Raw genomic sequence first — 16,764 nt, 5'->3', positions numbered from 1 at the left:
TTTTTTTTTTTTTTTTTTTTTTTTTAGAATGAACTGAATTTAAGCAATTAAGATGTTCTTTTTTTCTATTTTCTTTGCTATAAAGTTTATACCCTTGAATTAATATGTAGTGAACTAAGTGTCCTAAAAATATACTATTTTCAACACTTGTGCTTTTAAGAGTAAGGCTTCTTTTTAAGTGTAATTGCTTAGGGCTGTATATATTTCACATGCTGGGAATTATGAGGCAACTCCAAACTAAGGAACTGGAGTTTCTGAATATTAAATCCCCTTTTAATAACATGTTCTTACTACAACACTTAAAATGCTTGGCAACCAACAAAAGCCCCATCCAAGAGGGGTGTACTACATCTATTTAAAGATATAAAAGAGTTGCCTTCTGGATTCCATTCAGTGATGTATAAGGGGCCTGACCTCTCCTTTAGTTCTTTTCATATTGCTATTACGTTTCCCATGAATGATTTCCCTCCCCCCAACCCTTTAACTTTTCTAATTTTGTGAAAGAAACCAAGGAGGATTGGCAGCTGGGCACTAGCAGAAAATCTTAAGCCATTTTATTTTACTTTGTAACATACGTTTGGTGTGGTGTGTGTGGGRGAAAAGAAAAAGTAGTGACAGTCTCCAAGCAGTATAGCTGAGAGTAGGAAATAGTCACAGAAAATCATTTATAATCACCTAGCAGTTTGGGTAGAAAAGTGAAAATTATTCACTCATAAACTCATGCTTCAGAGTACTTTAATAATGTAGTTATCAAGATATGAGCACCCCATTTTTCACTGATTAAAACTTTAACACCTGTATCCTCTATAAATATGGAAACATGGAAGTAGCTTGTGATTTCCACATGAGAGGCAACTGGATGCTTTTACCAAAGGATTTTTTGATTTTATCTATTAGCATAGTTTAGATAAGATTTTCTAACAAATACTTCTTTGAGTGAGAATAGGAAGCAGCAAATGTCAAAGTTAATTTTTTTTAAACAGCTTCTTGCCATTGATTTTCGTSTCGCTCACAACTCCAGAGGAGCCTTGCTGCACACAGACTCTATAGGCAGTTTCATGTTTTCTTTTGTTGTAAAGCACAATTCGTGCTTCAGGATATTAGCACAGTCCTGTATGAGAAGGGCAGTGCGGAAGGGTGCTGGTGCACAAAAACCCGCAGAAATGTTGAGATTTAAATGTGTTTTGCTGCACAATAGCTTCCCCTCTAGAACTGGTGCTTGGTGAGGTGGAGGTTAGCRGAGGTGGAAGCTGAGCACCGCTGCTCTCCAGGACTGGCTATAACAGGCCTAATGGATCTCTGAAGCTTTCTTCAAGCTATTTTTATTTCTGCTGAGTAATTTTGCTAAGCTGCTGTTCAGGCAGAGGACTGGAGAAGAGCTTTTCCCATCTCCAACCTTGGCCTCCCTGGCCCGGCGATGTAAGTGCATACTCTGCTCTGAATGGAGATGGGGAGACTTAAGCACATGCTTATAGGCTTTTCTGAATAGGGATAGAAGTAAGCACAGATTGAAGTGCTTTCCTGAACCAGGATCCTCTYGTCCTCTTTGTGTGAATTTTCCCGTGCTTTGAATTCTTTTACTTGGCAGAGACCAGCTGTATGCTCAGTTGAGCAGTCCCTGCTACTGCCGTTCCAGGGACAACTTCTGCCTGAACACGAGGAGCTCTCCAGCATCCAGCTTGCTAACGTGATACTCCTGGTATTCTGTAACTACTGGTGATTTGCAGCTTTGCTGCTCTGTGTGACATTTATTTATTTATTATTTATTGCACTTGTTAAGCTTTCTAAGATTCACCAAGCTTTCTTTAAATAGAAGACAGGAGAATCCTCTTAGGATGACATTTTGTTTTGAATATAATGGCTAAATTCCAGTGACTAATCTTTTTGGAGGGTGGTGTGAGGCAGAGCATAGTATAGTGTATTTTCTGTATGGCCAGGTTCCTTTAAGTTTACCTAACAAAAAGCAAGCAAAGAAAAAATACTCTAAAACTGAACTACTTTTCACTTTCTACTGCTTTGATCCATTTAAATTCCAAAACAATGAAACCAGCAGACTTCTGGAAAGCATTTTTTTTTTTTAATAGAACACTCTATTTAGAGGACAGTTGTTTGGATTGTAACAAAAAACAATCAAATTTCAATCCCCTATTCATAAACCTACAAGACCGCTTGTGTTCGGGGGTCTGCGAGCCAGCTTTCTGCTTGACAGAGAGTAGGACTGTGCAGTRGAACTGCAAATTCTTGGTTTGTTTTTCTTCTCCCTCACCCCCCTCGGGTATAATAGAGGGAGCATAATAGAGAGAAACTCCACAGCAAGGAATGGGAAGAGACCTCCTACTGAGGGGTGCTACTTAGGATACAGATCATTGGCATTTACCAGCCATATAAAAACAATATTTTCCCAAACCCTCTGAGTCTTACTCCACAGTTTATAAAGCGCAAGGATACAAAAGCCAGAAGTTTGGTGCAGTGGATCCAAACAATCCCCTTTTCACGTTCTGGGGTACGTTTGGCATGTTTTAGTAAACCTATTGCTTCATCTTTAATTTTGATCTCTACCTCAATAAAAACCATGCAGCTCTCTTGTGAGATCTCACTTAGGTGCTTACCTGGTACAAAGAATCGTTTCTCGTGGCTGATGTGTTTAAACCTTTAAATAATCTGCATTGTGATGCATCCATCACACTGCTGGTTTGGTGATAATTCCAAAGGCCAAACATGGGACAAACTATTTCCATTGCTTTTTTCTGTTTTTTATATTGTAACCATTTTTCAGAATAAAGAAATGATAAATATAAAATGCAAACAAATATCATTAAAACTTTAAGAATTCATTTTAACGTTTAGAGAACAATATTAGTTGCTTGTGTATGTGATTGATTTGTATTCTGATTAACTTCTGTATTTACAAAAGCACTAATTTCTTAGAACAATATTGAGAAGTAAAGTTCTTAACTGAGCTTAGAATTGAAGTGAGGGATATTAGCTAGTTTCTTAAACGTCTGTGAGAATCTGCATCTAGTAGCAAGCAGTTTTTACACTGAAAGAAAAAGGAATTACAGAATTCCCAAGATCAAAATAAAACTAATGCAAGTAAGTTGCTTTGTGGGAGTCCCTGAGTCAAAGGAAACATCTGGTCCTGTGCTGCCTTAGTGGGACATATGGCACATACTGCAGAGATGTCATCCATCAGAGGCCACAAGTATGGCTGGAAAAGCAGAATTAGTTTTGCTATCTAAAAAGGGAATCTAATTTATACAGCAGTTATTTAAGGGTGGGGGGAGGAAAGAGAGAAAGAAAAGCATGTTAATCAGAAAGATGCTTCTGTCCTTTCTTTCACCTTAAAATAACTTAGGCTTTTGAGAGGCTTCTTGAACATAAGGAATCTGTTCCAGGTACGATTTCTTCTGAGTGAAACAAATTTTGAAGCAGATAATATTATTTTCAGAATAATGGTCCAAAAATGTTTTCATGCATGGAATGATAGGAAATCGTCATGTCTTAGCTTTGTCCAGGCATTACTTTTTTTTTTTTTTTCCCTCCCTTCTCAGTATGAATTTGCATCATTAAGAAAAGTGCTATGGAAAAATAAGCTTCCTTTCTSTTTCCAAACCCTGCAGGTAGTGTGTCCCATGCTGCTAGTCACTAAGTCAATAGTTGTGCCTGTCAAGGGAAGCACATAGCATACAGTTAAACAGAACCTCGGCTCCTCACTAAGAGCCTCTACACAGTGATTTGGGATTTACTTCTTTTTGCCTGTGGGGAGAGAATGCATTTTCTCCTCCTTGGGGCAGGAGAATATTCCCAAGCACTTTTTGTTGTTTCATCAATAACCGTATTAAAAGGGGAGGAAGAGATGTTATCTGTCAGACCCTTTTAGTGTCATAGTGCCTAACTCTGTATAGCCCATACAGAAGACTGCCAGGGATGCTTTTTTTGGATCCTCTTGGAGGGCAGCTTTGCTCTTTAAGCCTCTGCGTAATGGACTCTTAATCCCTGCTATGTTTCCTGCCCCATCAGAGACACTTTAGCTCAGCGTTGATTTTTGTTTACCCTTTTCAACTTAAAAAAACAAACAAACAAAAAAACCCGAAAAACCTCACCAGCCGAACTCTGAGTGTACCAAAGACCCATGAGATACGTGTGAAATGGGCTGCGACCGCTTATAATTTGTAGGCACGATCACGGCGTGCAGGGACGCGCGCGCCGAGGGGCTGGGTGCGCGGCAGCGAGGCCGTCGGCTCCCAAGGCCTCTCTTTGTTAACTTGGAGCAGAAAGGCCRGCGTGTATCCTGCGCAGGATGCTAATGAAGGGCCTGCCAGCAGTAAAATCCCGCTGACCTTTGTGCCTGGTGCTAATTTCCCTCCCCCCTTTGGCGCGGGCCCCGAGCCCGCTCGGCSGTACGGTACAGTAGGGGCCTTGTCCGCGTGGGCTGCCCGCGTGCTGCGCCGCCCCTTGAAGGGGCCTTTGTCGGCCAGGGAGGGCACCGCGCAGAGCCCGCCTCTGCCTCTGCTCATGGCGAATAGCTGGTTTTGCTGGGCGAGCCYGAGCTGCGATGGCTAATGATCCGGGATGGCAGGAGCTGGTGGTTAGAGGAATCCCCTGCTGTACCATGGCTGGGAGGCTGCAATGCAGTGAGGGTAGAGGTGGCCTCTGCGGGCGGCGGGGCTGAGGTGGGTGTCGAGGCCAGGCTGCCGCAGGGAAGAGCCCTGATGCAAAGATAGGTCTGTTTAATTATGGCTCCCAGGTCTTGGTTTGAAGGTTTAAGCTTTAAATTTTGATCTGCTTGGGGAAGAGGGATCGCAAGCGGGTGCTGCTTTGTTGCCACCTTGCTGTTCCCACCTTGTCATCTGYGTGAAAAAAGAACCAGTGTCTGTTGCAGAGCTGTCACTAAAGAGCCAAGGGGGGGTTCAGTTTCAGAACCGAGCAGGGTGGCAGTGTTCAGGTGAAAGGTTTTAATCGTTGGAGTTTGCAAGCCACCACCCTGCCAGATGGGCACAAGGAGCCTCCATTGGGCAGCATGGTCCCTGTGGGACCTCTTGCTGAGGAGCGTGCGATGATTGCACATCCCGCTCTGATGCGCCTGGGTCTTTCCTCTGCAGGCACCGTGAAGGTGAAGAGCTCCAACATACAAGTCGGAGACCTCATCATCGTTGAAAAGGTTTGTTTGTGTGGTCTGGTTGCAAAACACTTTTTACGCAAGCCTGTAGAAACAGGAGTATTTTGCAATCTGTTTGCCTTTGTAATTGGCTCCAAGTATTGAGTGTCAGATACTATGATGTTTAATCCCTTCGCAATTTTTTTTTCTCAACCTTTTTCCTCCATCCTGAAAATCGCATGGCAATCCTTAGAAATGAGAACAAATCTCTACATAAGTAAGCATGCACCCTAAAAGCATCATGATGATAATATTCAAGACAGAAAGAAGGGTGCTCTGCTCAAGTTGCACACTTCCCCCTAGCCAGGGCTTCTTGAAAGGAAAGCAGCATTAGTCTAAAATTCCTTCTTGCCTCTAGGGTTCCTCACTGGCTCTTTGTAAACCTAGACGTTAGCGCGGGCTGGTCAGTAGGAGTTGGCACCGGTTATTGTTCTGCACTTGGGATTCTGCAGGGAGGCGATTTCGGGATTGAAAGCAACATGAATGCCAAGCCCCAGCCYGACAAAGAAATACACATTCTCCTCCCGAGCCCTTTGCCTCGTCACCGTGGGGCTGGGCACGGAGGTCGCACACGCGTGCGGGGCTGCGTGCACAATAATGGCCTTTCTTCTCGCAACAGAACCAGCGGGTCCCTGCTGACATGATCTTCCTGAGGACGTCGGAGAAGAATGGTAAACATCTGGAACCAATTGTCAAAATAGTCATTAACCTTTCACTGGTTGCTTAGAGAAAATTGTCTTTTGGAAATGTGAAAGAAGTAGATAGTCGTTAAATTTTAGGGAGATAGAGAATTTAGCCACTTTACTGGAACATTGCTTCTCATGTTGCTATACCCTGATTTTTGTTTAACTAAAGAATGTAGATAGTTGGATTTGATGGCTCGCACTGTTGATGTAAATCATTTTACTTGCCATTCAGGTTTGTTTTGTTAAGTATGAGATAAGGAAGTTTTTGATCAGAAGATTTAGAGAAATATAGACTAATGAGAATATTTCAAATATTTTAAGGATATAATGCAGCATCTCATTGTATCCAGACTGTTGGAAGGAACTGTGTGTGTGATGCAAGAATGACRTTATTTTCATTCTTACATCATTAACAAATATTTAAATCAGATGCTGTTTCAGGGGAAGAAAAGTGTCCTAGCTATGAAGCAATTTCATGAGTTATTGATGTTCCTAAGATGCATCTAGAGGGAACACTAATTGCTGTTGGAAATCTACAGGATCTTGCTTCTTGCGCACCGATCAACTGGATGGTGAGACGGACTGGAAACTGCGCCTACCTGTGACCTGCACCCAGAGGCTGCCAACTGCTTCTGTAAGCTGTGTTCTTACAAAATACTTTATTGCTAAATAAGCATATATGAATTATCTGCAAATGTTCAGTTCCTTCAGCTAACCAGCTGTTTGAGGAACTGGTTAATTTAGAATCATTTTGCACATAACCTCCATCAAACACTGTGCCAAGATCCTCTAGCAAATGAGTTTGCATGTTCAAAGACAGAAAACAAAGAGAATGTGAATACCTGAGAGTTTTTTAAATTCTCCCTAAGAAACACGCAGTAAGTTTATTGGATACTTGGAAGTATTTGGAAGTAATATTTGGAAGAAGGACACCCACTAGTAATGGAGTGAACAGTTTCTACATGTTGAGGAGTCAGGAGTGAAAGCCCTGTGCAGAATAGACGTATCTTATCATTTGTACTAAAAAGCAGAGAGAGTCATTGGCTGTCTGGATTATTCAGGATGAGACTTTTTTACGGGGCACCAGCTAGTAAGCAACTCCCAGCAGTCTGCGTGGTGCCACTTCAAAAAATAGYCTTAGAAAGATCCCCTCAGTGAAGCTGGGATTATATTGAGTTTTCTCCTAGTTGAAGAGTAGGTTTCTGGGAAGTAATATGATTTGATAATTATCATAATTTGATTAAGTAGCTCTGGTTGAAATATTTTGATGGAAAATTTGTATGTCATTAAAATGTCTAACCATCTGCTAAAAGATGTCTATTTTATAGGACCTGCTTCAGATCCGATCCTATGTGTATGCAGAAGAGCCTAATATTGATATACATAATTTTGTGGGGACCTTCACAAGGGTGAGTCTTCCTGATATGTCTTTTAAATAATGTGGATAATGTTTACAGTGCAAACCTTTGGGAAGTTTCCAGCACACAATTTTCAGACAGTTTCAGGACAGATAGAGAAGGGTCGCAATTTCTCAAGCTTTTTTTTTTTTCCCTTTTTCTTCATAAAAAATCATACATAAATTAAACCTGAAAGAAATACATGGTTATTGGAGCTTTGATTTGAAGATAATGTCATAAACTGTTCAGGATAAAGGACCATGTTCTCAAGATACTGGATCAGAATATATAGATCAAGTGTGGCAGTATGTAATGATTGTGACTGTTCAGAAGGACTACCACAGACTCAAGGATTAAAATAGTTTTCCCAGCTGTGAAARGTGGGGGATCTTTTCTAGGTGAGGCAATAGCACTCTTGATTGTAGGTCAGGTGTTTTTGTGCTTTGAATTGCATGCAGCCCRTGTGAGCTCAGTTATAAATGCCTTCTAAGAGGGCAGAGGCACAGAGCTGCTCTAAAGGGCCACTGTTTAAAAAAGTATTTTGACTTGATGGGGAGATGCACTGCTTATTTGGGGCAAAAAGGTTTTTCTCTTTTTATTTTTCTCTCTTCTTCCTGGGACTATGAAAATTCTGAGATGCATCTAAATCCTTCAGGGAGCTTTCAGAAAACACGTGCTTGGGTAGCAAAGAGGAGATGGTGCTTTTTAGAATCTATGTGCTGATATTTCAGTTGAAAACTGATTTTTGAGTTTGCCCTCTTATCTTTACAAAGTGTGGCTAATCTGATTTAATAGGAACTAGTGCTGCCAAGGAAGGGGCGTGTGTAGCTGGGGAGGCAGGTTTTTATTAAACCTGAGCGGRCATTAATTTACTTTCTCAGGCAGAGGTGCTATTCTGTAGAATTAACCACCTGAGAGGAATGACATTTTCTTATAACTTTTCTTCCTTGGTGCATGTCAGATGCCTTTCCAGTGATCGCTGAGCATGGCAGCAGTTTCTCAGTGAGATCTTGTGTAGAAAGAGAAACACTTGTAAGCTGCATGAACCCACTGAGAAGAACATTTTATTGCAACCCCAGGAGAGTTTCTGCCAAATCCCTTTCTCATTTATAATTCCCAGAGGTGTTCAGTAGGAAGAGATATTTTAATAGATTTATTTTTCAACCTTTCCACTACGCTGAAACAAAGTGCTTGTGTTCTTAACTAGAGATTTAACAAGGTTTGTGAAAATTCTCCATCTTATACAAGAAGCCCACTACCAGCTCCCCCCAGTATCTCTATCCACTTATATGTAACTCTATCATAAACTACTCTTTTTCTCTTTTTAAATTGCTGACTGGTTTGGGACTTTTTTTCCCATGTTGTAGGAGGACAGTGACCCTTCAGTGAATGAAAGTTTAAGCATAGAAAACACCCTATGGGCCAGCACAGTGATTGCATCAGGTAAGACACAGGCATGTGTAATTTTTTTAAGGGAGTATGTTAGCAATTTTTAAAGGTCTTTTGGTAATGGAATAATGATCTCTGTCAGTTAGAGAAATTAGCTGTTCGAATGAAGTTTCCCACTTGTCCTAACACCTCTGGGGAACTGAGTTGACTTCTAATTGCCTCATGGACATTCTTAGATGAGAAGGAATTGGAGTGGCCTTTGGGCACTTCTCTAGTATCTTTCACGAGAATAGCACTTAATTGCCTTCCACAYTGACACTCTAATCTGTAACAGAAATGGTGTCAAATAGATGCTGGTAACAGAAGCTAAGATGAAAGATCTCCAGGTAAGTGCTTCCAAAGAGTTCTAGTCTTGTATACTTTGGAAAAGGACAAAAATAATTTTTTTGACTGATTTTGGTCTCTCTATCTAATGAAATTGCAAGGCACAAGGTTAATTAATGTTCAGGCTTGCTTTATTTTGATAAAAGCCTTGYTTCTGTGTGGTGTGCAAGGTTTGCGGGACGGTAACAGGAAGAGCAAGAAGTTCTATAATATGGTTCTTGGATTAAAGTTACYGAGTGGAGAGGTTTCACCGTGCAGTAGCAACCTGTATATGGAGTTATTAATGGGAATTTCTAAAGATTCTGTGAAGCACTGAAAAATTTTTATTTGCCATTTTGGTGGAAGAAAACGCTGAATAAATTTTGTTCCTGCACGTCTCCATCTGATTCTACTAACTCTTCTTTAAAAGGTATTATAGTGCTATCACAGTGGTTTGACCGAAGGATCATAAAAATCTAGATGTCCAAATATAATTTAGTCAAGCAAGTATTTTATAGATCAGTAATTGTCATGTGGTAGGTAACTTATCTTCATTTCCCTGCCCTGCAGCTTTAAAAACCAAAATAAGGAAAGTCATTTTGCATTTTTATTGTGATTCCACCCCATTCTTTCTCTTTTATTGAAGATTTAATTCATACCAGCTCTTAATTCATAAAACCTATGTGTTGATCTTCCCATGGCACTGCAGTGGTGTGGCTGAATTTTAGACATGAGGCTGTGTTACACTGAACTGTCTCACTAAAACTACTGGAAAATGTCGCTTGCCATCAGCACGATCTCACTCAGTGGTTGTGTAGGGTTTGAGCTGTTCCTCTGCCCATCGTTGGACATACGTTGTGTGTGTGCATGTCCGTGCACAGGCACTTTTCCAAATGCAGGGCACAGCTCACGCTCTGCTCTACCTCCTTAGTTTGCTCTTTTAGGGTCCTTTAGGAACCTTGACTGGCACTGCTGCATCAYGATGTCTATAAACACATGCAAAGACCTGCTCTTTGCCCAAATGAACTTGTCTTTTGAATCTGTTCTTCCCTCTGAATATAAACAAGGTTATTGGTGGGACACCTTTGTGGGCTCAGATAATATGAATAACATTTGCAAATATTTTTGTCTGTCAGAATGGCTTATATAATGCAGTCTGGTTTGGATATTCCTAAATCAATTAGAAACTCTTTTTGTGCATACTGCTGTGCCTTCAAGCTATTTTCTAGCTCTGATAGCTTTTTTATCCTCATTTTGATGTATTTGATCAACAGAATCGTCTGTTTTGTTTATCCTGTGGTAATAAATATACTGCATGCATGCATGTTGGAGGCTATTTCTGTACAGAAAATCTCCTGCTTATGAAAAAACGTGGATATTATTTTCCTGCTGCAAGTGGAAGCTGTCAAGTTGTGCTGATGCCATCTCGCTGGGGCAGCCTTTACCTGAAGATGAAACAGAGCTAGGTGGCTTTCTCCATCTGCTGCCGTAGTAGGAGCAGGTCTAACTCTGCTCGTCTGCGGCTGATTCGGAGTCGCTGTGCCATCTGCTGATTCGCGTTGCAGGGATCTTGCCACCTTCTGCCATCTGGCTCCAGAGATTTGTTGGTTTTTTTTTTTTTTTTTTTAAGAGAATGCTTCCCAGCATGTTTTTAGAAACCACCTCTTTTGAATTAGTCCTATTTAAAAATAATTCGCTTGCAGCTTGTTAAAACCTTGGTCATTAATAGGAGCAGGGGAATAGCAGAGTATAAAATGGCAATGTATTTCCAGCAGTGCACTTCTTTTAAGTGTTGTTTTTCCTCATTTTTACAGACCCTAAAATTTTCTAGTAGAAACTTGGACCTCAGCAATAACAGCTTTCAAACTTCTGACAGTAACSAACTTTTTGTTAGCAGTCTTTTGCCAAGTCTTTAGGAGAAACCTGTAGAAAAACAGTGGCTTATAGTGCTAAATTGTATTATGTGTCTGCAGGAAGAAAAGGGAGAGCTTTGTAGCTCTTAGCTCTCTAGAAACTGTGGGATGCAGCATTAAAATTTACTGACAGGTTCCCAGCAGCTCCATCTGTTGCAGKAAGGTAGCGGTTAGCATGACTCACCTTTTGGTGTGAACAGCTACTGGACAAATAGTTTATGCTGAATTAAGCATAATAATAAATTTGAATAAAATAAAGTAAATCTGCCTTTAAAAGATGATGAAAATCATTGATTTTGTTCTGATTTGTAGCAACCTTCCCCAGTAGGGAAGAACCGTAGCCCAGAGCACTGATTTAATTTTGACACACTTAAAATGTAATGGAGACTTCGATCTCTTTTCACAACCAGACCAATTGGACATAGGTTAATGCCTGAGTAATTTCACAGTTTTACTCATTATTAGATCTTGCTGTTGGTTTGTAAATGGAGAGCAGAAGGAGGMTTACCATGCAATGGTGAGGAGCACTAAACATGAACCAGTGTCTTAAACAAGCAGCAGTTTGTACGTAGATGTACCCAAGGCCAGTGGTGAAGTTCAGTTGGATGTATCTCAATAAACACTTTCCCTAGTTCACAAAATCATAGAATGAGGTTGGAAGGSACCTCTAAAAAMCAGCTAATCCAACCCTCCTTCCTCAAGCAGGGACACCTGGATTGGTGCCTGTCCTTACCATTCTGTGCAGATATAGCACCTTGATGGTTGGGCACTGCTGCTGCGTGGTGCTCATGGATGCTWGCAGAGCTGATTGTGATGCTGCTTACGTGCTGTCCAAGCTAGCTGGTAATATCTTGCAGCTCAKGGCAGAGTAGGTGGAGAATTACTGTTTGGTATAAAGCAAATTTAYAAATACATATATGCAATTTAAGTGGTGGGAGGAAAAACTTGAAATCTTTCCTTCTTTCCAGCTTTTATTTATAGTGGGAGATACAACTGACATCCAAAGGGTGCCAGGGAAAGGTGAGAGAGCAGAGGTGTTGACTTCTCTTTCCATGCTTATCAGTTGATGTGGTGTCACGTCAAGTATGGGCAATGTGGTTGCAATCTGCTGACTTCTTGTAGGACGCCTTGTGTTCAAGTCTGTGTTCCTGGGCTTTATTTTGCAAGAAGCTATTTCTTTAGGCCCTGGTTGTTACTGCTTCTGCAATTAAGCWGCTAGAAAACTGCCCTACGTGTTGAGCCTATGGATACAACAACGAGCCTCTGAGCCACTTCAGAGAAAAAAGAAACTGAAGTTGTTCTTTCTAGATGATGCAGGTGCTGTTTTGTTTAGGTACTGTTGTGGGAGTTGTTCTCTACACTGGAAGGGAGCTGCGCAGTGTGATGAATACTTCAAACCCAAGAAGTAAGGTATGGTAAGGAAGCAGAGCCTTATACTAAATAAAAGAGAAATTTATACTAATAATTATAATAAAAACTTCCAACCACCTTCCAAGTGATAAGTGTATGTGCTACAGGGACAACATCATATGAATATTAATCAACTTCCAAGAAATAAATTTTTCAATCCTACTCTATTTGTGTTTTGTTTCTTTTTTTAATCAGCAAAATTGTTATTTTAGACAGTAATATATATATACATGCATTTTTTGGCATTCTTTTTCTCTAGGAAGGTTGAGAGAAGGGATTTTTACAGCATGCAGCTTTTGACACCATGAGTTGGTGCATTGCTCTCCATGTATTTCTCAGAGGATGGAAATCTCATTTACTGATSTGACAACATTTTGAAAATTTGTAATCTTTTCAATAAAGAGAAGCTGCTTATTATTTGGGAATGACTCTTTGGACATGAGAATTTGTTTTTGTTGATATTTCCTTGAGCTTGYATCTTCCCTTCTGTGATTGAGGTATCTGCTTGATTTGCTTAGATTGGCCTCTTTGACTTGGAAGTGAACTGTCTCACCAAAATTCTGTTTGGGGCTCTCGTGGTAGTCTCCCTTGTCATGGTGGCCCTTCAGCACTTTGCTGGCCGTTGGTATCTTCAGATCATAAGATTTCTTCTTCTCTTCTCAAACATCATTCCAATCAGGTAAGGTTCTTGTTATTTTTTCCCAGGAAAACGTTGCTGCTTTTACATATTCCTCCACGTTTCTTACACAAATAGACATTTAAATTCTTACCAGTTCTTCATTTGGCAACTGAGCAAATTCAGAAATAGAAATCTGATTACTGTTTAAACTAAGAATTGCTTGTTTTTTTCTGCTAAATTCATCTAGCACATTAGCCTGTTTGCTGTCTCTGCTCTGTAACTTAGGCTGTAGCTTAGTTATTTAAGAAAGTAACAGCTTGGTTTTCCCCATGGTGCAAATGCTTTGGTAGAATTAGCAATAGACAGACTTGTAGAGGCTTTGTAGCTCCCACAGAATGTGATGCCAGGGGAAAATGAGTGCAAAAATGAGACTGGAATAGCTTTAGAAAGAATAGACCATAGTGCCTGTTGCGGGCAGACCTTTTTCACTGTAAAGGTCAGCTGGTTTCTGTGAGAAGCGTAAAATTTGACAGTATATACAGTACTGCAATATTCTATGTTATATAGTATAAGCATTTATCCTGCCTTGATTTATACTGTCTTTATATTGTCTTTGATAGGATATGACAATTGTAATGCTTAATTACACTGTACTCATTCAGATTGTTAATTTCAGTCTAGGTCTGAGATTAGTTTCAGTTCCATTTTTAACCTGCTGCCTGATCATCAGTCATACTGTCTTCTCTTACACATGTCCATCTTCCTCTCAAATTATATGTTATCAACAAGCATATATCTTGTCATTTCTTTGATGACTATCACTGGGGCAATGTTCAGCTCTTCCCTCTGTGCCACTGGGCCACTCACTTTGAATGTATTTCTCCCTCAACAACCTGTTTGGCCGCTCCATTTCAGTATGCAAGACCTGTCCTTTATTACACTGTGGAAGTTCATGATGGTTTTATCCAAAGATATGTTTTGTTTTTCCCTTTTCCCTTTCTCCTGTGTAGTTTACGTGTGAATCTGGACATGGGTAAAATTGTCTACAGCTGGGTGATCCGCAGAGATTCCAAAATCCCTGGCACGGTCGTTCGATCCAGCACCATTCCAGAGCAGCTGGGGCGGATATCCTATGTGCTCACAGACAAAACGGGTATGTATCCAGAGAACACGGTTTGGAGTCAAGGGAAGATCTTCCTCTCTTCAAGTTGTTCCCAGAAATTTTCTTTGGCTCCAACAGCACCAAAACTGGGCCCACACATTCTTAGTTGCATTGAATTTGGGGTGAATAACCTCATTTTCCCAGCTCTAGTGAAGTGCAGCACTGTTTGCTAGGAGAACCTRCCCTCAAGTTCATGAGTGCTGATGTTTCCCCAGGTCTCACCCTGCGCTGAGAGCTCAGCACAGTGACCAGTTACAATCCTGGCCCAGTGTCTCTTTGATCTGGGGTGCAGTAAGGGACTGGGGAATAACGTGGTAGTTAATACTCAAGATCTGGTGCTGCTTTGGTTACAGGAACCCTTACGCAGAATGAGATGGTTTTCAAAAGGCTTCACCTGGGGACAGTAGCTTATGGACTGGACTCTATGGACGAAGTGCAGAGCCACATATTCAGTATATACACACAGGTAAAATTAAATTGGTTTACCTAACTYCGTGTTCACGAAATAGTTTTCGAGGTCACTGGGTTACTATTGAATTAATGTGACAGGGCCTGGCTATTAGATTTTTCTTTCTGGAAAAGTATGAAGGTCACTGCATGCTTAGCACAAATACTATCACAATTGTTTATTGTATTTGTAGATTGTTTCCACATCTAACAGCTTCAGCTGCTGGCTTTGGGAGGGACTTGTTAGTTGTTTGAGTTTCTCTGTAAAATGTGATTCCACAGATGCAATCTGCAGTGCTTAGTCATGRGTTAGTATTTACATTTTGTAAGCCAAGCATTTTCAATTCTTAATGCTTGTGGAATTGCTTCATTCCTACAGTTACTAGAGAGATAGTTTACAAAGTGCTTGTGCTTTTCCTTCAACAAATGCATTCAGGATGGTAGACTGGATTTTACAAATCACATTGTTTTTGTTTTGCTCCAGAGACTTTAGATTTCAGTGCCCTTTCTGTGCTTCCTACACTAAAACATGAATCTTACACTGTTACCTAGGCCCTTTTTTGGGGATTTTGTTCATGGTGGTAGAGAAGATTCACAGCAATTTTCCTTGAACTCTGTAATCTTGTGCTCTGGCTTTTCCCCAGTTGGACTGGTCAGGCTGTGATCTATTTTTAACTAAGCATAAGGTAATGACTCAAAATACCAGATATTTATCAGTTACCTTCTTCACTGGCATGTGTCTCAGGTAGCATTTTCCAACAACRCAGTCTTTGTGTGAATCGTGAGACTAACTAGCTAAGACATCTCTTTCTTCTACCTCTGCRTTCACAGCCTTCGTAGTGACTGCTGCTTTTCCTCGTGTTGAGACCTCAGAATAACTGAATTGTACATTTACTGTGTAAAACAGACTTCGGATCGAGTTGCCCCCATTTATGGGTTCAGTTTCCAGAGGGCAGAAAACTTGACTAGTTGTTAATTACTTTCCAAAATATTCAGTATTTGTCAAGGACATGTTAAATGGGACCAAGGCCGCTGTGTAAATAGTGCTGTGTGTCAATTTAAGTGCACTTCTGTCATGAGTTTACTGTTTTATGTTTTGGTTAAAGACCTGTCACAATATTGCTGCTCATCATTACTGTTATTTTGGAACATCTTAYGTGTCTTAATCACTAGAATTTGAAAAGATAGCATTTCATTTTGTGGAATTAATATTGGTAAAGAGTCTATCTCATAAAGCATTTGTTAAGACAAAGCTCAGTTCCTTATAATGAGAAGCATTTGCTGGCAACGATTCATTTTGAACTGTAGTTCGTATTCTTTACTCTTATTTTTACCATGTTGTGGCCTTTGACCTGGAAGTGAAACTTTTGTCCTCTTGACACTAAAGGTTAACAGAGCAGGAAACTAGATCACTGTGTGTCCCCTCTTCTACCAGGATAATTTAGTAATTGTGCAATTATCTGAGAAGTCYCATTCTGATACTAAAAATAGTATAAAAAATTAAATGAATGCAATTAAGATTTTCTAGATCCATACAAGACATCTGTTTTCTGTTATCAGCAATTATATGCACTTACATGTGAAAACCCAGTTGACTCTCAATTTCCAGAGCCGTTGGTCTTTTGTGGGGTGATGAGTAGTTTCACTGGGTCTTGTGAGACTTTGGTCTTTCATCCATCATCGTTTTGTGGATCTGCAACAGTGGGTTATTTTCTTCATGTACTGCTCAAGCTTGGATAAATCTTTTGGGGTGCTTTCCTCCACCCAGAATGCTGTTGCGTTAGGCTGGGGAGCGTTCCTGAGATAGTAGCACAAAGGTGCACAGAGTCCACCTCTATCCAAGGGACATAAGAGTCTTTATCTACTTATTTGGTCTTCATGGAAGCAAGTAAAATCCATTTTACTAAGAGTCTCTTCTGCTTTTCTATAAGCAATCTCAGGACCCGCCTGCTCTGAAAGGTGTCACCTTAGCCACCAAGGTGCGAAAAACCATGAGCAGCCGCGTGCACGAGGCGGTGAAGGCCATTGCCCTGTGCCACAACGTCACTCCRGTGTACGAGTCCAACGGCGTGACGGACCAGGCTGAGGCCGAGAGGCACTATGAGGATTCCTGCAGGGTGTACCAGGCTTCCAGCCCTGATGAGGTCAGTATCCTTGTTGATAAAAACGTAATTTCAGTTTCCCTGTTGCACAAAAAAATACAAAACAAAAAAAACTTTG

The 16,764-nt window shown here is 40.7% G+C and overlaps 1 protein-coding gene across 1 annotated transcript in view; it reads left to right on the top strand.

Annotated features, from left to right (window-relative positions):
- The window catches only part of ATP9A (ATPase phospholipid transporting 9A (putative)), a 52,930-nt gene that overhangs the window by 11,158 nt on the left and 25,008 nt on the right, over nucleotides 1–16,764 (top strand). The window contains exons 5-14 of the mRNA XM_026041921.1: nucleotides 5,103–5,161; nucleotides 5,778–5,829; nucleotides 6,384–6,478; nucleotides 7,173–7,253; nucleotides 8,609–8,684; nucleotides 12,240–12,316; nucleotides 12,835–12,995; nucleotides 13,946–14,088; nucleotides 14,451–14,563; nucleotides 16,476–16,688. Coding sequence (XP_025897706.1) covers nucleotides 5,103–5,161; nucleotides 5,778–5,829; nucleotides 6,384–6,478; nucleotides 7,173–7,253; nucleotides 8,609–8,684; nucleotides 12,240–12,316; nucleotides 12,835–12,995; nucleotides 13,946–14,088; nucleotides 14,451–14,563; nucleotides 16,476–16,688 — 1,070 coding nt within the window. The remainder of the gene's footprint in view (nucleotides 1–5,102; nucleotides 5,162–5,777; nucleotides 5,830–6,383; nucleotides 6,479–7,172; nucleotides 7,254–8,608; nucleotides 8,685–12,239; nucleotides 12,317–12,834; nucleotides 12,996–13,945; nucleotides 14,089–14,450; nucleotides 14,564–16,475; nucleotides 16,689–16,764) is intronic.

This window comes from Nothoprocta perdicaria, unplaced genomic scaffold (assembly GCF_003342845.1).
Source record: "Nothoprocta perdicaria isolate Ctin4 unplaced genomic scaffold, notPer1 scaffold_3, whole genome shotgun sequence".
Lineage (NCBI taxonomy): Eukaryota > Metazoa > Chordata > Aves > Tinamiformes > Tinamidae > Nothoprocta > Nothoprocta perdicaria.
The sequence above is the reverse complement of the archived record's forward strand: the minus strand, read 5'-3'. Positions and strand labels throughout refer to the sequence as shown.